At 43.2% G+C, this 23,690-nt stretch overlaps 1 protein-coding gene across 1 annotated transcript in view; it reads right to left on the reverse strand.

Moving 5' to 3' along the window:
- Positions 1-4,468: 4,468 nt before the first annotated feature.
- The window catches only part of TRUB1 (TruB pseudouridine synthase family member 1), a 44,686-nt gene continuing 25,464 nt past the window's right edge, over positions 4,469-23,690 (reverse strand). The window contains exons 4-8 of the mRNA XM_045025747.1: positions 15,077-15,158; positions 8,702-8,774; positions 7,669-7,808; positions 6,390-6,446; positions 4,469-5,419 (exon numbers count right to left, since the gene is read on the reverse strand). Coding sequence (XP_044881682.1) covers positions 5,205-5,419; positions 6,390-6,446; positions 7,669-7,808; positions 8,702-8,774; positions 15,077-15,158 — 567 coding nt within the window. The 3' untranslated portion in view covers positions 4,469-5,204. The remainder of the gene's footprint in view (positions 5,420-6,389; positions 6,447-7,668; positions 7,809-8,701; positions 8,775-15,076; positions 15,159-23,690) is intronic.

The following is a 23,690-nucleotide window of genomic DNA, read 5'->3' on the forward strand; positions in this document are numbered from 1 at the left end:
CTGGAACATTACTGTGTGCCAGAGATGCCAAGACAGAGCTCAATGTGATTGTATTCAGCTTGAAAAACAAACCGCACTTTTCCAATCAAGCCTCTTCCCAGTAATGATGCCCATAAAAATTACATAGTGCATATGTATTGCATATCATCTCTACATATGTGGCATGTTGCAGAGCCATACAATAGATTTATCATGCAATTCTGACCACTTCACCTGTCCTCTGACCACTAACGCATCTCATGTGTGTTCTTGGTACTTCTTATGTCAACCTTCACAAAAATACATTTTCTTTCTTCCCAAATCATCCCTAACCAATGCCCTGGACAGTTGTGCTATTCAGCTCTGAAAAAGAGGCAGCTTTTCTAGACCTAAAGTGTTGTGAGTTTAAAGTCTGCCATCCCTTAAGTGTTTAAAAGAAAACAGGAGTTACTGTTGGGCAGAAAGATTCCAAGGTTCCCAATGGGACTGAGCACTCATTTCCAGCCCTGGAAAGTTCCAAGATACTGGACTTTAAAGTCATGAGAATTTTTATGTCTAGAAAAAGTTTTTAGATCCTTTTTACAGATCTCAGCAACTTCCTCTGGTCCTCATTCAGCAGGGCTCACAGTAGCTAAGGCTCTATCTGGTCTTTACAGAGGGAAACAAGGAGTCAAGTATCAGGGGGTAGCTGTGTTAGTCTGTATCCACAAAAACAAGGAGTCCGGTGGCACCTTAAAGACTAACAGATTTATTTGGGCACAAGCTTTTGTGGGTAAAAAAACCTCACTTCTTCAAATGTCACCAGACTCCATGTTGTTTTTTTAGGGATACAAGGAGTAGTCCCAAAATATTCTGAACAACTTTTTAAAGAACTCCTGAAGTAGCTATTCTGAGCTGTGACATTGACATTGTGAGCTGCACCTGTGCCAGGTGTAGCCTGCCCCCCTAAGTGTACAAGAGAAATGTGACAGTAGCAAGTCACGAGGGCCCAGGACTGCTGGGAGATAGAAGGGTAGGCTGAGTTCAGGGAGGGGAATCTCTGCAGGCAGAGTAGACCTGGAAGGGAGTGCTCCATTAAAGAACATGGGAACAACCAGTAAAGGGCCAATAAAGAGACCAAGCTGAGCACATAGGAAGAGGCACAGGGAAAGAGATAGGGTAGGCTGAGTTATGGGCCAGATAGCCCCATGTTGAGGATCGGTTCTCTCTATGCTACCACCTTGTGAAGGGTTACAAGTGTTTGGAATGTTGTGCATACCTCATTCATGGCTTCACCGACTGATACAGTCCTGTCAAGCTCACTCTTTATACAAACGCCTTCTAGGTGCTGCTCCCTACTGTAGATACTGGGCACCAGGCAGATATTTTAAAACAGGAACATGTGCTTTCTTCCTTCTTTCCCAGATTGGAGAGGAAACTATTAGCTTATAGCTTTTCATCTGTGGGACAGAGAGGATGAAGGAATGAGGAACTTGCTGAGGGAAAACTAAGCAGAAGAAATAAGTTTTTCATTTAGTTCTGAAAGTGAGAAAATTTTCATCGTTGTTCTTCCCTCTGGTGGGAGCAAGGCCCAGAATTCAGGCTCCAACCCCTGAGAAAATGCTGACCACTGCCCTCACAAGCCTACTCTGTGGCTTGACCGTATGTCACAAGGCAACAAAACTTTAATGGAAAGTCAAGTTTGTAGAGGCATAGGCATTCTCTCAGGTAGCAGGGTCACTTCTATGCAGGGCTTGAACCGAACTCTGTACTCCTTAGACAGTCTATGGCAAGATTCTTTGTCTACATACCTCTTTACAAGCCCTCAAGGATGACTCAGGAAAATGCCTGATTAGACCCACCCAGTCTCTCTCTCTCTCTCTCTGCTTTCTATATAGATTTTGCTTAGCACTTTGGGTCTTATCCAAAGCCCATACAAGTCAATGGGAGCCTTTCCATTGATTGTAATAGCCTTTGGAACCGGCCCTTTGTTACAAAAATGATAAGTACATTGGTAATGCCTGCAGTAGATTAGACAGCATCAAACTAACTCAAAGGCAGAAGAAAATATAGGTCACTCTGCTGAACTTAAGAATATTTAGAAAGCTTAAAAAGAATACTGAGAAAAGTGGTAAACACCAAGCAAACAGATAAGACGAATGTCTGAGACAGTTATAGCACTATGTACGTATGTTACCTAACAATAGAAAAGGAGATTTTCAGTTCCAGTCCTTTCCTCCGAAATAACTCCCTGAAGATATAACAACTAGACTGGCAGACTCTATTCTTGTTGGCTATTGGGAAAAAAACCAGAAAGATATCCTGAGGATATGTGAACAAAGTGAAAGCTTACTATTCAATTCAACAGGACCACTGGGATAACACTAATTAGGCTTTTGCAAGAGCCTAGGAAGATTGGGACAGACAGTTAAAAAAAACCAACCAAGGCTTTAATCCAAGTCTTTGATCATTCAAGAGATGTATACATTCAAGAGACGTATTTGGTTTCCTTTGGAGATAAAGAAGAAAAAATGCTAACTACCATATGGTTGGGGTGGAAGGAGGAGGAAGAGGTGGTGCCACCTCCCTTATAAACCTATGTCCCAGTGATTAGCACTCACCTGGGATGTGGGAGACCCAGGTTCAGTTTCCTACTCTGCTAATGTGAAGCAGGAAACCCATCCCTCACAGGAGAGTGCCTGAATGGCTGGGCTGTGGCTGCGGGGTATTCTATAGCAGGTCTCAATCTCTCCCATTGAAACTGTTCCAGTTTGTATAAATACTTCAATACTCACTGGAGTAGGGACTTGAGTCTCTCACCTCCCAAATAGGTACCATAACCACTGGATAGCTTGGGATGGGTCTCTCTCAGTCTCTCCTGATGAAGTTCTTCTGCTTTGTATAAAATACTCAAATACTCACTGGTCCAGAGAAAGGGAGAATGACTCTATAGCTGGTGAGTAGGGTGCTCATCTGTGAGACCTATCACTGGGACAATTTTCCAAGGGAAGTGGTGAATTCATCGATCACTTGCAGTCTTTAAATCAAGGTTTAATGTTTGTCTATAAAAAATACACTCTAATGCAGCCACAAACTACTGGTCTTGATACTGTTCATTTGCATAGAAAGGAAGAGTAACTTCCTGCACTTCAGGAATAACCTGATGATCCTCTATGCCCTATGTTATATAGTAGGACAGAAGCGCAGACCAGAAGATCATAGTGGTACCCTCTGGCCTTAAAACGGTGGTCTCCTGTAACTGTAACAATGGCCAACCCATCCCACTTCGCTGACAGTTGCCTTCAATCATTAATCCTTCAGGCAACATGAAGCAAGAGTTTATCTCGGTGATCACTTCCTTATTAAACTGCACATCCCCAGTACTCGCTACAACAAGAGGGCTGGTGACCCTCTGCTAACTTCTTCTAAGTAGGGTCAATAATGCTCATCTTCAGGCTGTTACCGTGCTACCCCTTCTTCCAGAAGGAAAGTGCGGCGGGATAGTTCTTTCCACATCGAAAAAACTGATGACAGTAATGCTTTCCAACAGTCTCCAACAACCTTCAGGCTGTAAGTCAGTAGGGGTCTGATCTAAACACAACTCAAATCAACTGAAATGCTCCCATTGACTTCAACGGGGTTTAGATCAGGCCCCAGCTGAGCAACTTAAATCCTTTATGGTGGATCACTTGGTCACCAACACAACTGCTAATGGGGCCTGTAGGGGGGCAACTGCCCCACTCCTCAAGAACAGGTTAAAATAGCCAAGCTAGGCTGATTGGAGTAGCGGCCACAGCTGTGGCCAACTCAGTTAAGGCCCAGCTGGCCCTGATAAGAGGGCTGTGGGCCAGAAGCTGGAGGAGTCTCTCTCCCCACCCTGGAGGGAGAAGGCTAGCTACCTGAGAGGAAGGTACCTGAACCAGAGCAGTGCTGGGGAATAGGGCACGGGAGCGCCAGCCCGGTAAACCCCCAGGCTGGAGGCTTTGATGAAGGCCTGTGAAGAGGTACTGGGGCTGCAGAGATACAGCCTGGGAATAGGCAGAGGCAGCTTGTCCTAACCCCTTGCCAATATGAGTGGCCATTACAGACTGCAGTCTGCCCCAGTGAGCAGCGGCTACATGATGACTGGCAGTAGCCACTGAGGCAAGGTGGGTTTAGAGGGTTGGGGGTTCCCCTGGGAGGGGAGACCCAGAGTGTGGGGGCTGCTGGGGAAGAACCCTGAGGTAAGGGGCACCGGGGTCTGGGAGGGACACAGGGGCCCTAAGGCAGGCGAGACACCAGCCAGTAAGAGGCGCTCTGTATTCTGCAGCACTAATTCCCGAGATGTCCAGCAGGAGGCACTGCTGCTGTAAGCCTTGGCTTCGCTACAGGGCCTCACTGGTCAAAACCCAGCACTAAACTGGCCTCAGGCCTCCATCCAAGCCACTGGAGCTGATTAGGAACCTGAGGCAATACATTGGGACCACATGTGAATCCCTTCTATCCCATAAAGAGCACAACAGGTGGCTAATCTCAATTTATTTGCAGACAAATTATGAAATATTACCAATATGAAGATATGCGCATCTCTATGCAGAGAGAGAGTCTGTGACAATATTGCATTTCTTACTGTTTACATGCATAAGCAGTTCAGCTAAACTGAAATTTTCATCATGGTATTTATTATATTACAACTCATTCAGGGCAATGCTGACCAGCCCCTCAATGAAATTCCATTGACAGACCAATCCATGTAATAAGGACTACAAGGGCATCATTTCTATTTCAAGAAATCTCCTAAGAACTCAAAATAAAAGTGCCATTCCACATTTTTGCATCTTCCAAATTGGCATGGAATTCTGTTTCTATTTTCCAATATCTGAATTTGACTAACAGCTACAGAAAGAAAATGAATTATTTCCCCCTTCCAGGAACATTTCACAAAATCTAAACTTAAAGTTTTTATTTCAAATGTATCAAAAATGTATCTTGCAAGGTCTTTCAAGAGTACAATGAGGAGTTTACATTAGTGGCAGACCCATTTACAGTGTGCAGTGCAGAATATGAGTGACGAAATAATAAATGCTGGACACTGTGTGCGCGTGCATGTATCTTAGCACAAGAAAAAGATAGAAAAGGATCGTTTTCTTTGCCTTGCAATTTGTCATCCTCAATGCACAAGGTTGTAAATTTACACACCAAGGCAAGACAATCCCATTCCAATCTTAAAATGTCTCAATCACTCAGTCTTTTTCCTTGACCTGACATCACTTATCTTCACAATTCACTGTGGATTCTTCAGAATGTTCAGTCTTTAATTTTTTAAGAGATGGCTCTACTGCAAGAAGAGACATGCAATGCTCCAAGGACTGTGCAATTTCATCAATTGTCCATTTGTCTTCATGAAGTGCATGCTCCTCTAGTGTAAATGGTCCTTGTTTGGTTCGGGTCAGCTCTTGCACATTGGCACAGGAAGAGAGTTCTATAGCATAAAAAGGAGAAAGCAGCCAGAAAAGGTGAATAGTCAAGTTAAAAAACTATGGATCTTATTCAAAATCCCTAGTGAGCTAATTATATACATTTTTTCACATATTTGGCAAAAAGGGGCTCCTATTCAGATTCTCCGGTCACTTACATCAAAGTAAATCTGGAACAATTTCAAACAGGTTTACTTCAGAGTAAAGGAGATCAGAATCTGACCAAAGGTCTTCAGAAGATTTTGCATATTCATATCAAAATACAAAAGGAAAATTAGTAATGCAAGTTCAAACAGATCCAGGGTAAAATTTTCAAAAGTGACTTCAGAGCTTAAGTTCCACTGATTTTTAAAGAGATTTAGGAGCCTCAATCCCTTTTAAAAATAAGGCTTAGGCTTTTCTAAAATTTTAGATCACTTACTAAAACAGTATAAAATGAGGAACAATCTATGATAAATACCAATGCAGTAATTAATCACCACTGAGACAGAAGAGATTCCGAATCCGGTTCACAAGGATACAGCACACACAGAGTTGGCCTTTGGACATAGGATGAAGAACAGTCTCTAAAATATAATCAATCTCTTTAAGTGTGGGAGGATTTCAAAATGAATTTGAAATGCAATCAAAAGGAGAAATTTGGGGCAGGGACCATTCTTTGTATTTGTCCTTTAAAGGATCAAGCACACACTGGTACGATGAATAAATAAATAAAAATCACAGGGCCTTGTATTTTTTTTTTCTGCCCAACACTTTCACCTTCTCCATTTTTATTCTCTCCCTTGTGATTCCTTCACAATTATTTACTCTTCTTTCCTTTATGCTCCAGAGGCAACTACCTTAGTACACGAAAGTGAATGACAGCACTGCAGCCCAGCACATTAGGTCTGGTGACCAGAGATATGCAAAAGGAGAATATTCTTCTATTAGCAGAGATGTACATTCCGTATGCAGTCATGCTTTCTCCATGCCTACCTTTTCCAATGTCACTGACCAGGCTTCTCACATAAAAGCCACCTCCACATTCAACATCTGGAATGTTAACAGTGACATAGTAAATTGCCAGCCCAGTATGAAATCTATTTTACATAGAAACAGTGCTCCCAACAAATGTAAAAATGCACCAAGCAAACAAACAATCAAGTGATAAAATATTTATAAGATACAATATAAATTATTCATCCTGAAACATATGTGCGGGTGAGATTGCAAAGCCAGAGAGGAGAGAAAGCAAACAGAACAGTGACTGAACAAATGCATTATAAATTAACTATCGGCCTTGGCATTTTAATAAATACTTCAGTCTTGTTCATTTGAAAGGTTTCAAAAGGTTATAGGTTTCATCTTTCCAATGATGAAAAACAGTCATTTTAAGTGCTACTCCAAACCGACAATGAACACTTTAAAATACTGACTGTACTTAAAGTGCACAGCTGACACGAGCTGTGACATTATAAAAAACATCTTTACTATTCCTGTCTTCCTTAAGTCCCCCTCCTTCCCTGCCTCCTGCAGAGATCAGCTACTAATCTCCCAACCATAAAATAACTAGCTATTTAAATAACATACACCATTGAAATATAGTGGCCATACCCACTTTTAACAACACGACATGTAGTACACCAAAGGGCTTTCAAGGGAACAATCGGGGTAATTCCAGAAGGCATACAACTGTCCTGCCTTCACTATCAATATTAAAGGAGGATAAGATTTTCAAAGGCTTCTCTAATTCATTTCTGTGCGTTCTAATGAGTTAACTACATTTCTTTACATATGGAAGAAGGGAGTGTGGATCTCCTCTCCACAAATTGGAAACGGGGTCCTATCGTTGTTCCTCCCTTCCCCCTTTCAGGAGGGAGTGAGCCAGGGGTTGGAATGCAATTGTGGTGGGTGTGAATAATTCCCTGCCCAGCCCCCCATAGAACGATAATACAAAATCAGCTTATGTCAAATCAAATCGGGACACTCGTATTGTGAAATGAAGTGCCCATGTGAAGACTTGCACTGAAATAATCACAGAATCTCAGGGTTGGAAGGGACCTCAGGAGGTCATCTAGTCCAACCCCCTGCTCAAAGCAGGACCAATCCCCAACTAAATCATCCCAGCCAGGGCTTTGTCAAGCCTGATCTTAAAAACCTCCTAAAAACCTCTAATAACTAACCATGTGAACAGAAATCCACTTAGTTATTTCATTTCCAGGTTGAGTGTAGACTAGCTGGGAACATCAGCCTACATCAGATCTTTGGCCCTTACCCAGCGTGAACAGCGGTGGCTGGAAGTTTTGGAGAGAGAGGCTGTACACCATAACCGGCCTAGCAGGCTTTGCTTCCACTGCTTCTCCTTTCTTCATCAGAGACGACAGCCTCTGTCCATCTCTCTTCAGAGCAGAATAGCTGATGGGAGAGACCGTACAAATGTGTGTCATACAGCTGTAACGCAACAAGCCTCCCGTCCTCAAATCCTATTCATACTGCACTACAGGAGGATACATTTTAGCCTCCTAATCCTCTCCAAGTGCTCATAAAGAAAAGAGCTATTGAAATCATTTGTACACAGGAGCCTAAGGTGGTATTATTACTATTGTTTCTCTATCATAATATTTTATAAAGTTGGTACTTAAGAATTAAACTCATTCCTTTTTTGACTTGATTGTGGGGTGGCTGACCCTGTGCAATCCTTGCTGAACATCCTCAAGGAGTGAATTCTGAGTCTCCACGTGCTTTTCTATGGGAGTTGTTTTTAGGCACTAGGACAGGGGTTCTCAAACTTCACTGCTCCGCAACCCCCATCTAACAACAAAAATTACTACAGGACCCCAGGAGGAGGGACCAACTGAGCCTCACTGCCCCAGGTGGGGAGGGGGTCCAAAGCCTGAGCCACACTACTCTAGGTGGGGGAGCCAAAGCTGAGGCCCAAGGGCTTTAGCCCCAGGCAAGAGGGCCTGTAACATGAGCCCCACCACCAAAGGCTGAAGCCCTTGGACTTCGTCTTTGGCCCCAAGCGGTGGGGCTTGGGTTTCAGCCCCAGGCCCCAGCAAGTCTAAGCCAGCCCTGGCGACCCCATTTTAATGGGGTTGCGACCCACTCTGAGGTCCCGACCCACAGTTTGAGAACCGCTGCACTAGGATAAAGGCAGTAGAGTAAACTCAAGCCCTCCCAAAGGTTGCACCTGCCTTGCCAATATCTTCTTGTCAAAAGAAAACTATTTATGGCAAAACTGGCTTCGGCTGAAACATGCTCCAAGTGGAGCAATGCTTCTGGCAGTGCCCAAGTACTACACAACTTACAGTGGAGGAACTTGCATTATGTCCCCTGTGAACTTTTGCAGCACACGTTCAAGATCTTCTTTTGTTATCTGATCTGTCAAAGCAAACCAGATATACGTTAGCACTGATTGTTTATGTAGCGCCCTCAGTGCCCATGGCACTTTACAAACAAGTACAAAGAGAAGGTCCCTTCCCTTTGGATCCTATAATCTAAACTAAGAAAAGAATCTCACAGAAGATGGTGGGAGACCACAGTGGGTAGAGGAGAAGGTAAGAGTGAGAGTAAACACAAGCCGAGGAGGGCAAATTGTCTGGGTTGATTTACACATTTCTTGCAGTTTAAAACATTTAGTTCAATAGTCCTATTTTAGGCACCAATTCAGAAAGATGCTCCAGGCTGCAAATATTATTGTTACCTCCTTTTTGTTCTGTGCTTGCACAGCACCTAGCACAGTGGGGGTCTGGTCCACTGTTACGGTCTTAGATACTATACAAATAATAATTAAAATCCCATTGAAGTCAGTGGGACTACTCATGTGCTTAAGCATCATGTTCAACTGCAGCCTTAAAAAAAAAAAAAGTAAATACAGTGGGCCTGATTCTCTGTTCTGATATTTTCCCTTTTCCAAAGAAAAGTGTCTGGAAACCCAGCAGACCCGGCCAGCTGGGAATTTCCCTTGAACAGGAGGATCCCTGGGTAGAGTAGACCAGCAAAGCTGCTCTGTGTCATACCACCTCACAGCCTCTGGCATAAGGGGGAAGGGAGTTGTAGTTAGGAAATCAGTTCTAAGGCCTGGTCCACACACAGTTTTTGTACCAAATTTAATTATTTCAGTTAGGGGTGCAATTTCCTACTGAAATGGTTATACCACATCACCCCCTATTTGGATACAGTTACACTGGTATAGAAGTCTCTTATACTGGTATAATTTAGCCTCTACCCATACAAGAATACTGCTATCACTGCATCCATTACCAGTACAGTTAAAGTGATACAATTTGTGTACGTAGGGAAGCCCTCAAGGGAGCTTTCTTCCTTTCCCTGGATCCTCTGCTCCCCTCTCTTTTTTAATTTCTTTCTGCATAACTGAGTTTAACTTAGAAGGAAAGGGTGAGAGAAATAAGCCTTGTCCATGTCCTCCCCCCAACCCCATCTCCTTTATGTTCTTGAATTAGGTAGGGCTCCACATTCATCCCAGAACTGAATGGACAGTGTGAAAGTTAATGCTCCTGGTAGTCACTGGTGGGTGTTGTACCCAGGAGCTGAAAAACCCCAACATACGTGATTTTATTAATACTTTCCAATTTCCATTCAGGCCTGAGTATTCATTTTTTTGGAAAACTATGTTGCAAGACTATGAAAACCTTTCCAGTTTTGATTTTGATAAAGGAGGGAACTGCTTGGCTAAACTAAGCAGCTTCTCTTAACAGTTAATCCCATAGTTTTAGGGGAATGATCCTACAGGACATTTGAGATGTAAAGCACACATTTTCTTTCCAGTAAGAGAAGAGAGTGGGAACAAAACATCACATTTCCCTAACTATCAAGATTCAAATATCTAACCCATTAAAGTTCATGGAGGCATCATTATGTTTCTTTATGCATTCTAACTATTGCCATGGCATTTTATTGAGCAAACACCCTTATTAGTTATCTCTTCTCTCCAGAGAGACTGCCCCCAGTGTACTGAGTACAGTTCTGCACTATCTTTATTAGAAGGCCGTCTCTTCAGTAACCAGTTTTGTTGGTTGCTTAAGAGGGGTTTCAATATGACAGTTGCCTCTTATCTGTTCAGAACGCAAACCTCAGATCTGTAATCTACATGCAAACCAATGAATGACTAGGAACTGGCTGGCCCCATTTCTCATAAAATAGATTTGGTTCATGTCACTCCAATGAAGTCAACAGAGTTCTGCTTAAAATGAAATAAAATGGATGGCATCCTCAGGCCCTTTATTAGGTTTTATTCTGCACTCTAAGTAGTTCTTCAAAGCAGATGGATCTCACAATATGCATAAGGGTTTATTCCCCAAGAACAGTCTCCTCTCGGTTGCAGCATCGGGGGAGAGCAACTTATGCCTCACTTTTATAAACCAAACACTGCAATTTCAATAGCAGATGCTGCCATTATGCCCAGCAGCTGTCTAAAAGAAGTGTCATTAATGGTAATGCTGCAGCAATTCATAAATCAGTCAAGAATGTTGGGGAGACCAACGCACACTAGCATGGGGGAGGGGAATGGCAGAATCTTTTATACCATAAATTCAAAGCTTCCTCTAAAGAACCTCATATATGTTATTGTTTTGCAGTCTTGCTGTTTGCTGCAGTTTAGCAAGGTGTCATAGAAGAAACCATATGGCACTAAATACTATCCTTAGGAGCCTCTCAGCATGTCCGCTGTGAACCCCTTTGCTCCAGCTGAAATTTGGTATGTAAACTGAGCAGGAGTGTCACTTGTTTTCTTTTTCAATATTCACCCATTGGATTGAATTGGTGGTTAGGGCACTTAATGACACAGCTGGGTTCAGTTCCCGCTTCGACCTCAGACTCCCCAGATTGAGAGGGGAATAGGAAAAAGCCCACTAAGCTCTGGAGAAAATAATTTGTGGTGCAGCTAATTTAATAATCTTTGAAAAGAAAAAGTGAGGCATAATGTAATTCAGTCATTAACAACCAACGTTGTGCAATGTCGGTTTATCAAAATAAATATTTTACAAATTAGCCCGTTAGACCTAGAATAAATAATGTTTGTCTTCTGCAATTTCTCAAGATTTGAACAGGCTGGTATTAAAAATGACCATCCTGTCTGCTCCTCCCCCAGTGCCATTACAGGCTGCTATGTCAGTTTGGATTTTTTTGCTTTCACTTGAAGCTGCCTTTGCTTTTGTGGGTTTACACTAGATTTGTGACTTTGCTGAAACATTGTGTAAGCTCTGTCCTCACCCTGCTCGGATTAGCACATACGCATACTCTATGTAGTTCAGATTTTCCCCAGTCCTGATGTTTGGTTTTGCTGATAATTCATCCAACAGCCACCACACAATGCTCAGCCTAAACTTTCTCCCCAAGATTGGCTGTTCCTGAGGTTTTCCCTGCCAGGTCTCTCTTTTTCCAGATCTAGTTTGTTCAGCTATAGAGAAATATACTCTACCCCTTCTTACATTCTGGGGAGAGATAAAAGCTATAACTGCTAGTAGGTCTCAGCACAAATTACACAGTACCTTCATGCAGGCTTCAAGCTGCTGATAAAAGGATGATTTAATAGAGGAGTCCTGTATTTGCAGGCTTTTAGAGTTTGCCACCTATTGCACAATGGTTTAAAACACAGCAGTCATGTCCAGTTTGTGCTTGGAATAGGCACTGCACACAACTTGCCAACGGTTTCTACACTAAACACTGAAAGAAATAATGTGACCAGTGACCTCTACACAGGCCAGATTCTGATGGAATAGTCCCCAACTGCAAGTCCATCAAGATCCCAACTACTGACTCAAGAACTTCTAGTCTTATCTATACTGGTGTAAATCAAAAAAACTCCTTTGTCTTCTGTAATTTTATCAGCATCCCAATGCACTGTTGACCTGAGAACCTGTGGTTTCAGAAGGTAAACAGGTCAATGATTAAAACCAAGCAAAATAATATGTGCAGAACAAAATGGTACAAATTATTGTACGAGTGCTCTAGTATACGCTAAAGAGTGACATTTGTTCAATGTTTGTTTGCATAAACTATTCATCAGATAAACATAAACAGCACATAGATCACCAAACAGTGTCAGTTTAATGGAGCTATGCCAGTATATATCAGTTTAGGATCTGGGGTAAAGTCTGCTTGCAAATGATTTGCAAAGAGGAAAAAGAGGGCTTTTGTTTCTCTTTTATAATTATTGAACCAGTTCCATTAATGACATCCCTTCGCTTACGTGGTAAAGGTCCTTGCAAGTTGTTATAATAATAATAAATAATAATAGGAGATATACCAATCTCCTAGAACTGGAAGGGACCTTGAAAGGTCATTGAGTCCAGCCCCCTGCCTTCACTAGCAGGACCAATTTTTGCCCCAGATCCCTAAGTGGCCCCCTCAAGGATTGAACTCACAACCCTGGGTTTAGCAGGCCAATGCTCAAACCACTGAGCTATCCCTCCCCCAATGCCTGGATTTAGCCAATAAGAGGATGGGCAGCATCATGGGTATACACCATGGATCATTATCAAAGGAGCCACAATATGTAAGCAGCTCTCTCAGAAAAGCATCAGAGGAGCCAAGTTCACAGCTACTTTCAAAGTTCATTTTCATTTTCCAGCAGGAAGGCAATAAAGTGATTCTTGCTTCCTCAAGTGGAAATTGTTTCAATCTGGCTGTACAAGGTGCTTTTTCCTCAAAATAAATAAAAAATATAAAAAAAAGGTTGGGAGGGGTTAAAATCCAAGCAGACCTTTTCAACACATCCTTGCAGTGTGTAACTTATATTTACAATGGTTTGTTTTCTTAACTTCTGTCTAGAGACTTTTCTATAAAATTTTAGTGCTTGCTTCTGTTTCAGACAGTGGGCAGCTTTCTGTAAGTGCTCTCCACTCTGGACCCAGCGTGGTCCTTGAGGAAGAATTCTGCACATCTCGTAAGCCGCTTTCCCTCCCCCACACTTAGGACTCAGTCCTGGATTCCATGGGAATAGGGGGCACTCGGCATCTCGCAGGATTAGGACCTAAAGCTCAAAGGGAAGTTGAAATTCAGCTCCTCAGCAGTGTATAATGTACAAAAAAAATCAGCCACTACGCAGGAAGCTGAAAGCAGCAGTTTGGGAGGTTGTTAAGAGATGGGAAGAAAAGGAAACAAGTCAGGGGAAGTAAGGGTAGAGGAGAGCACATGGTTCTTATGCTCTCCCCTTTGGAGAATTCACAATAGCTCGCTGGTCTGCACTAATGGTGGCAAGCCCCAGTCAATTTCTGAACGCAAGAAGCGTGAAGACAGCAAGCAAGTCAGGCTAATGTATCATGAAACATACCTGGTTCATCCATTCTGGCAATGGGGAATTGAGTTTTAATTACTTGTGATAATACTTCATCATGGGCTGGTGAATGTGCAGTGTATTTTGTCAGCATAACAGAGTGTTAGCACAGAATCATGCATTCTGCCTTTCTGAGAAGCAAGTAGAAACCACTTTGATTTGTACCTATTATAAAACTACATGGTTTAACAACTCAGATGGGCCACCTTACAAAAGTTTAGATAGATGGATAAGATTCTACTGTAGCCCGTGACCACTCGGTATTGAAATGGAGGCAGTGTGGGCAAGTTCTCTGAGCAGCACCAGGCAGTCAAAAAGATATTACTAGCCAGCATTGGCAATGCAGTTCAGGGTGAAACTGGAACTGGTGCTTGCCTGCACCAAGTAAGAAGAAAAATGACAAGCAAGAGGGAAGAGAAAAAATTCAGCATACCTTTTTCATCACAAGATAATGAAAGGTAATTTTATTGTAGTTACCTGTTCCTAGGTATCAGAAACAGAGTGGGGCCTGTAAGAGTTGCTAGGAGACGAGCTATTTATAGCATTCTTTTTATTTTGCGAAAGAATTAATGGCAAACACTTTCAGGTGGGTTCCCAATTAGTCCTGCATTATTTCTCAGACACACCGTGGTTTCTTTCTTTACCCTATCTGTGAATGCACTCCAGAACGTGTGAACTGACAAAGCAGTAAATAGAATTAGTTCAAAACTGTCAAACCTATGCACCAGGGTCTCTGTGCAGGAGAGGCTCACTTATTTAGATTGCTAGGAGCCAGTCTGCAAAAGAGACAGCATGAACAGGTGAAAAAGTGAAAAGGTGAGTCTATGCCAGCCCCATTTTAAAATAAAAAAGCCTGTATTTAAAGGGGCTTTTTGGAGGGGAGACTGAAGTACTTCATTCCTTCTGGGTTTGAAGGGCAAAGGCATCCCCCATGGGATTGTACACTGAAGGATGACAATTTTATTGGTGATGTCAGTATACTGAAGGCAAAACAATACAGTTATGCCTGATGCTATTTTTCACCTTACTAGTTTGATGCTAGTTTCTTGAAAAAAACTGAAATCAACCACTGTGCTGGACCCAGCTTTGAGATCTTAGGCACTGAGATTAAAGCTGAAATAATCATGCAATTTGATTTAGAAATTACATTTAATTCTCAGCATCATGAGACACAAAGCTCCAAAGAGCTATGTCCTCTTGTCTCCAAGAAGGTATTTTTCTTTTTAATATTAACCGTTGCAGCAGGTCAGTTCTTTTGCTTTCCCACAAATGCAATGCTGAAAAAATTAAAGAGAGTTAAGTCCAAAATCTCTCCTTTGCTTTGGTAAGATACAAGCCATTTATTGCACTTTAATCTATATCTATGATTTAATTAATGTAAAGTTACCATAAGGCTTTTCTTCAGTTACTTTTCCAGTAGCATCTAATGTATCAGTAGCTTTTCCCAATTCTCCAATGGCCATGTACTTCTGTGAAGGAAAGAAGAGATTAATGTCTTTAAGAGTTTAACTGACCATCCAGCGAGAACTTCAGATGGCATTACTGAAGCTGGATCATGAATAACCAACCACACAACTCTGGGGAAAGGAAGATGGAGATATTAAGATAGGAAACTCACAAGAAATGAGACCCAGCATTAAATGGACATAGCCATTCATTGATTTAGGATTTTCAAAAGGACTTAGGTAATGTGGTAGCTAAGCAACATTAAAACTAAGTTGGTGTGATGTAAGAGCTTAACAATAAAAATATTTTAGTGAAATAAAAGAATGAGCAAAATATTTGCCATATCATCATCTTAAATACAGTAGCATCTTTCATCCCAAAGGACTGCACAGTGCTTTGCAATCTTAATACAATATGAGAGAGAGAGAGATGAAGGACTTATTGACCACTCTAATGCGGCCATCTCTGAGGCAAAGCAGGACATCTGTTCAGCAGTGGAATGGAGTACCATAGTTTGGACGGGTAAAGAAAAATTATCCGATTATCAATGCTATACAATTTATTAGCACAACAAATAGAATCACACACCCTGTATTATGGCAAAGGAGACCGCGCCAATACAGAACGTCCAGTACTCCATGCATTATTCACATCATCCCTCGCAGGGACCCCCAGTGCAGGAGAGTTGGCTCGCACATAGTCATCAAGTCAGTGTTTTCCAATGTCTCCCACTGCTCACAGCCTTGGTATCAACTTTTATTATGGCTTATGCTAACACCCACTGGCATTATACATATTTAGTGATAGTTTTAGCCACATGATTCTATACCTCAATAATATTGGGGTTCCTAACATCTATAGGTTAATTAACCATTTACCTCATAGTTATTAGCATTTAAGTCAACTAGTTACCAGAGTATACCTGCAATTAGTACATGTAAAGTTAATTAAACTCAACATCCTCTCTCTAAAATCCCAAAAGCATAGATCTGCAGTTCCTCACGTCACCATTTTCTGTCATGTATCTTGTGATATAAGGTCATCTATGAGTTAGTTCCTTATGAACGGCTAGGCCTTGATTATGCTAAGCTAATTGTCATACAGGTATCAGGCGTGTATGGCCTTGCATTACAGCCACCTACACCTTATCCATATGGCCTATCAGTGTCCTTGGGCGCCAGGCTACAATGATCTCCATCAAACAAACAAACAAAAGTTACTAGTCTACATCTCTCTCTCTCTGTGTAAATAAAGCAATATGGAGAACAGTTTTCAAACTACTGCGGCACAGACAGAGAGAAAGGAAGGACTTTTGAACAATAAGATGCAAAATAAAATACAACATATTGGACAACTTTTGCAGATGTTACAATGAGTGTGTGAACAGGTCTGAACGGTTCTATTATTACTAAACCTTTAAGGTCTTTCATTAGGTTTCAGGCTGAAAGAGGTTCCAATGGAATGAAAGTCCTGGCATCAGCTTGGCCTGTACGATGATTTTTTTAAAATCTGGTTATAAGCAACTAGCCTCTGGCTGCCCATTGCAACCACATTGTTAAATTTAACATTCCAGCAGTGGAGAAAAATTCTTTACGCTGGATCTATATAAAAACAGGTGACAGAAACTCCCCCACTGAATGGTGAACACATTCCACAGCCTCAGTTTCTATCTCTTCAGGTCTGTGTAAGGTCAGAAACCTTTCTAATTTACAAAAAGTGCATGTATCAAAGGAGACTAGATGACCTTCTGAGGTCCCTTCCAACCCAGATATTCTATTCTATGATTCTATAATTGCAAAGAAAAAATCCCAGTCTAGTTATAGGCCAATAAAGTGAGGGGTGCACTAATCTACACTCGGAGAAAAATCAAGCCACAAAAGGTCCAGGAAATTGAGAGCTATATTTGATTCACTATCGATCTCAACAGCACCCTTGAGTATTTGGAAACTATCTATCACAGTCGTCATTGGCCATTTACAGGGGAATGGAAGTTGCAGAGGAGGCCAAGAGCTCAGACTGACCCTAACGCTCCTCTTAGACCTCTCACATTTGACTGTTTTAGAATTCAGAGTTGCCTTTCCTTGGACTTAGGCTCTCCCTGCCCTCAGAAACATCCACTGAGTCTGACTCTGGTGACCTTTTCCCACTTGCACTGACTAAGTCTCTCTTCAATTTTTAAAAATACACCTACGGGCGCCAATCCAGCACTCTCATAAGTGATAAATTACCACATCGACATAGAGAAACAGCCGCTCTTCAACATCTTCACCTCAGCTCACACCCTGCTTAACAGAAACCGAAAGAGGGTGGGCACTGCAGCGCGCTCCAAAGGGTAACAAAGATGGGCTTGTGGACCAAGTTCCAATGCTGAAAACTCCTCACAGAGAACATCCCACCAGCAGCTCCCTCTCATTCCTACTGAGCAAACTCTGGCCCAATCACCTCTGCTAATCTCCCCCTGGGACATACAGTTGAGAGTTGATCTCTCAGGTAACCAGGTCCCAAATCATTTAGGGATTCATGGGTTAAAACCAGCACCTTGAATTCCAGCCAGAAGTTTATTGGGAGCCACTGCACATTATGGAGCACCAATCCAATGTGTAACCCTCCTTAACAAGCAGGCTGCAGCATCCTGCACTAGCTTCAACTTTCAGCCCCACCTACAGCTATCTAATCTGGAGGTGACAACGGATGGATAACTGTGGCAAAGCCTGTATCAGACAGAAATGGTCACATGTGCCCTGATACTATCTAGAGAGGGAGGCGCTTGCTGCTATAGCAACTGGAGTCAAAGCCAGCGAGGCAATTAGAAAGTTGTGGGAATTGACAAACCTCTCAAGTGCACTGCATTACGTGATACATACAACATTGGTGCTGCCTCCCTGTCTTGGTGTGCTGAGAACTACAGCAGCATTTCACAGGGTAGGGACCAATGATCAGAGGAGGAAGAGAAGACCCTCCTCTAGCAGCTCAGGGCTTTCTGCCCTGTCTTCCTCTCTCCTCCCTGCAAAAAGTAGAGCGGTGTCTCTGAGGGAGTGACTCCATGAACTAACAACTGTAGAGAGGGAGGACGCAGGCTAAGCCACGACATTTTTCCACGGGAGACTGAGGGGAGGCCAGCCCTGAGCTGCTCCCAGACTAAACTGATTGGATTGTGAGGCAGACTAGGCAGCCCCCACCACCTCCGTCCTTCCTCTCTAAAATTGCCTCCCCCCAGGCATTCCATGTGAGGTTCAGGCAGAAACCGTCTCTCTAAGCCTCCCCATACCCAAGCAAGCAGTGCAGGGATTTTCCCCCACCACTTCTCCACACTGTAAGAGACTGTAAAACTGGTTTATTTCATTCACACAGTGAGGAAATACCCCTAAAAACAGGTGTTAGTGTCAAAGCACTCCGTCAATTATGATCGGATGTGGAACAAAACCCAGGTGTTCCATACTTCGATCATTTGTGACACATCTCACTGGCAGATTTGCAGGTCGAGAAGTGTGGGGCAGCTTTTTTTCTGGAGTCACCACTGCAAGTGGGACCCTGGTAACCTGAGCCATTCCCTTTGGCTCTGCAGGGAAAGACTGGTGGGATTCACACACAAACGGCAAACCCCACAGGGATTATATAACAACGATGTTATATAACAATGATGTTTCTTTTGTTAAAAGAATAGCCACTCTAAATAAATGCTTCCAGTTTTAACATCAACTGATATTTACCAGTTAAACCTTGATGGGGAGGGGAAGATACTCTGACTTAATATGTAGATTTACTGGAGCAGGGGAAAAGAAAACGTACATGGGTTCTCTGAACTTATAGCTAGGAACCTTAAATTCTTTCTAGTCAGTTTCACAATAGTAAGAGACCCTGGGCTGACTCCAGGGCATGTCCATACCACTAGTCAGTGAAAATGCCAGAGAGACCATGGGAACAGTACTTCTCAATTTTGTTTTATTTTACATATCAAAGTTTTATTGGGAAAAGGGCCAGAGACCTGAAATCCTAAATTATAACCTGTTTTAAAAGCTTTTCTTAAAAACGGAACAGAAACTTTTAGAAGAGAGATTCAGCCTCTGGGATGCAATTGTAAAACAGGGTCATTAGTAGCTGTCTTTAAAGTTGCAAGGTGGCTCCCATTGCGGGAATTTCCTGGAAAGGAAGGACTGTAGGAAGTAGGACAAAGGGTTCCTAGAGTTCATTTGAGGATAAGGTGTTTTCAAATCACAGCAGCAATTCAACATGGGACTGAAGGAAGGAGGGGGGGAAAGAGAGCTAAGAACCCTAGTTTGACAGACTGAGAATCATCAGAGAAATCAGATTTGACATAAACAGAAGATCAATATATGTATGTGCCTGACAAAAGTGAGACATAGAAAGCCTACAGAAGTTGAAAGGACACTGGTAGCAAGCAGCTGGAGCACAAAATGGGTAAGTGTGCATCAAAACTGCCATGCTGGTGCCTAACCACGTAACTGCATGCTTTGTGTATACACTTACCATACCTGCAGATGCATCTTGGCTGCAAACTTGGGCCTCTGTACATATTGAATTGGCCCTATCTGGTTATTTATAAAAGTACGTTCAATTTGTGTCCATAGATCCATAAAATTTATTACTAACTCCTGACCAAGATTAGTTATTTATGTAACTTGTTACACGTACTTCAATAGCACCGAGAGGATTCAGGCAAAACCGGGGTTCCATTGTGCTGAACACTGTTCAAAACAAATAGCAAGAAATAGTGCCTGGCTCTAAACAGAGAAAACATCCCAAGGATAGGAGAAAAGGGATGATTATTTTAGTCCCAATTATTTTACAAAACAAAAGGTCTTCCAGCAGCCATGATCAGACATATTAAAAGCAGGAGGCCCCCTGTAGCAGGGTGGACCCTGCTCCTGCCTGGAGGGGCTTAAAATGCTGCCTGACAGGGCTTGAGAGGGGTGGCTCGGGAAGCTGGGCTGCTTAAAGAAGTGGCTGCAGCTGGGGCCACGCCCCAAACTGAAGCCCTGGGGCTTATAAGAGGCAGGGAAGCCAGAGCACAGACAGTCTCTCTCTGGCTTCAGAGAGGGATGGGCCTGGCTGCTTATGAGCAGAGGTAAAGTACCTGGGTGAAGCAGGGCTGGGAACAGGCTGAGGAGCTAGGGAAGCTCCAGCCTGGAAAGCCCCAGGCTGCGGCCTAGCAAAGGGCCAAAGGTACTGGGGGTTGCAGAGGGCAGCCCAGGGATAGGACAAAGCAGCAGGTCCAAACCCCTATTGCCTGTGATGAGTGGGCTGATACTGCAGTCTGCCCCAGGGCGTGGGGCTAGACCATGACTGTCAGTGGCCACTACTGAGGCAAAGTGGGGATAGTAGGGTGGGGGTTCCCCTGGGAGGGGGAGACCCAATTATAGTAAAAGGGGCACCGGGTCCTGGGAGGGACACGGCGCCGATAGTAAAAAGGGGGATCACTGGCCTGCAGAGGGCGCTCCGCGCTGAAAAAGAGCCAATTCCCCAGGAAAACCAGCCGGAGGCGCCGCGGCGGTGAGTAGCCCGTTTACACCCCCAAACAATTTGAAAGTGTTACCAAAAGACAAAACTGAGATTACAGAAGGGACAAAAAGAATTTTATGACAAAGCAAGTTCAAAATTAACAAACAGCAAACATGTCCTCTTAATGCAGAGAAACATTACAATTTCTCTCCTCTAGCATCCATTTTTCTCCTGAGTGAAAAAGCTGACTTTGTGCTAAAGCTGCACTAAATTTTATTTACTGCTCTATGTTGTAATTGTTCTGTCATTGCTGAAGAACTATCTGATCTTTACCCTAAGACTAGCTGGATTGTCTTACTCGTTATGTCAGCCTCTTACTTAAAATGCTCTAACACACGGGGTGACCTGATTTTCAAAGTGAAAGACTAGCACCACTCATCAGTGGGGAGCCTGTGGCCGAAAGTTCTGCCAGAGATCAGGGAGTGATTTGATAACTCGGGGGATGTATTCAGAGACTCCAGGAAATTCCAAAAACCAGAACAAAATATTGAAGTTTTGTAAAAATATTAGGGACATCTGGTCATCCCCCAGATTTCAGTGATACATAATCTCACAGCTAAGCACCAACAAAGGCTTACAACATGCAGACCCACACAAGAAACCAGCTGCTTGGTAGTACCAAGTCTCTTAATTCAAAGCTTCCAGACACCTTCCCCACTGGAAACTCTCTGCGGTCACTGGAGGGGAAAAAAATCTCAACCTTGGTCTTGTATAGAGGTCAGTTTTATTCTGACACAAGCTCATTCCCTCCTTCCCACTCCCAACCTCTTCTGCCTGCACAATGGATTACACAGGGGAAACACAAACCCCCGCCCCACACCCAACTTTTTGAGGAATCGGGTATTAAGGAAATTCTGGATTTTCTTTCTCCCAGAAATAAAGCAGACTCTTTACAGGGGTGAGAGATGCCGAGAAAAGAGATGGTTTTAGAATGGTGCAATGGAGTATAACTAGGAATGTCAAAGTAAATTATGAAAATCAGTATTTAGGTTGAATCCAAAGAAGTTTCCTCATGCTAAGATCTAGTAAACTCCAAATGGCAGTGGTACAAAAATCTCTGAGTGACTAGAAAGGGGCACTATAGGGAACAAAGCTGCTTTAGCGTGGGAATAAACAGATCTGATAACAGATCATCTGTTTCTGACTCCCATGATCTCATAATTAAAAAAAAAGTTGACTGTGTCAGCACTGTTATTTATTATTTTGTTAAAGTGGGAAGGAAGAATTGTACATGTAGTGAATACAAATATGTAATTTACAGAGGTCAGAAGGAGGGGGTGGGTGGAGGAGAGAGAGAGAGAATACAGAAAAATTCTAACTGGAGAGGACTCTCCATTTTGTGAGGCAATAGTTCCCGCAGCACAATAAGTGCAGCCTCTTCAAAATTTTCAATACTGTACTTTTTAAAAGTCTGAATATTAATAGAGCATGAAGCAGAGATATTAATAGGTTAGGCCCCTGGGGTTAACTTAAAAGAGAGAGACTTGAGAAATACACAGCACGCAGAGCCAGCTCACTAATGGTAGGGCAGCAGGCAAATTAATACCTGCACTACATAGCTGGGGCCCTTTTATAACCTATATTTTCGGGGGAAGATGCGGGAGGAAAAAGAGGGGAAGGGAAACCAGAAGAGTGTTTGAATTCAGTAGCTCCAGAGAGAGAGAGAGAGAGTGTGTGGGGGGGGGGGGGGGGAGGGAGAGAGAGAGAGAAATACAAATCTTCCAGTGCAGATATAAATCACTAGAGTGGATTGTAAAAGACTTTAAGGTTGCAGAAGCATTTCATTCTAACCAGGTGCGGCTCCAGGCACCAGCGCTCCAAGTATGTGCCTGGGGCGGCAAGCCACAGGGGGCGGCCTGCCAGTCCCTGCGAGGGCAGCAGCCTTCGGCGGCGCACCTGCAGGAGGTCTGCCAGTCCTGTGGATTCGGCGGCAATTCGGTGGCGGGTACGCCAAAGCCACGGGACCGGCAGACTCCCGCAGGCAAGCCGACAAATCCGCGGGACCGGGGACCTCCTGCAGGCAAGCAGACAAATCCACGGGACCGGGGACCTCCCGCAGGCGCGCTGCTGAAGGCAGCCTGCCTGCCGTGCTTGAGGCAGCAAAAAAACAACAACTATTGCCGCCCCTGATTCTAACCCCGTTGTCAGACTTTCCAAAACTATCACATTTTGCTCTGAAATCTTCCATGTGAATTTTTTTCTTAATTTAAGCAAACACAGTTGAGTTGTTTTTAAGATATGAGGAGAGGGATAGTGGGGTGGGGGAAGAAGTGGGAGTATGGGAAGCAGCACTTTCCCCATTATACAAAGAAGATTCTGTCTCACCTTCCCTCTAATAAAGGCATCTCTAGAAAAAAAGGAGTCATGATAGAAAGATCAAATTTGCCACAGGAGTAGCTCCTATGGGGAAGGAGTGCCTTTAAGTGTTCCAGTGAAAACTGATTTTGATTTGATCAAGTTATGATCAGCTGGAAAAAACTGCAGAGTTGGTATATACAGTATATTTTGCATTGAGTTCTCTCAAACTCATACAAGGATTAGCAGCTGTGCACCATTTGCCTTGCAAAATGTCTCATTGGCACAAGTCATCTTATCAGGATCAGTTACCTAGCCCTGGTCTACACTACGAGTTTAGGGCAAATTTAGCAGCGTTAGCTCGATTTAACCCTGCACCCGTCCACACAACAAAGCCATTTTTGTTGACTTAAAGGGGTCTTAAAATTCATTTCTGTACTCCTCCTCGATGAGGGGATTAGTGCTGAAATTGACACCACCAGGTCAAATTTGGGGGTAGTGTGGATGCAATTCAACAGTATTGGCCTCTGGGAGCTATCCCAGAGTGCTCCGTTGTGACCGCTCTGGACAGCGCTCTCAACTCAGATGCACTGGCCAGGTAGACAGGAAAAGCCCCGTGAACTTTTGAATTTTATTTCCTGTTTGGCCAGAGTGGCAAGCTGATCAGCACAGGTGACCATGCAGAGCTCATCAGCAGAGGTGACCATGGAGTCCCAGAATCGCAAAAGAGCTCCAGCATG

Source organism: Mauremys mutica, chromosome 7 (assembly GCF_020497125.1).
Source record: "Mauremys mutica isolate MM-2020 ecotype Southern chromosome 7, ASM2049712v1, whole genome shotgun sequence".
In the NCBI taxonomy this organism is placed as follows: Eukaryota; Metazoa; Chordata; order Testudines; family Geoemydidae; genus Mauremys; species Mauremys mutica.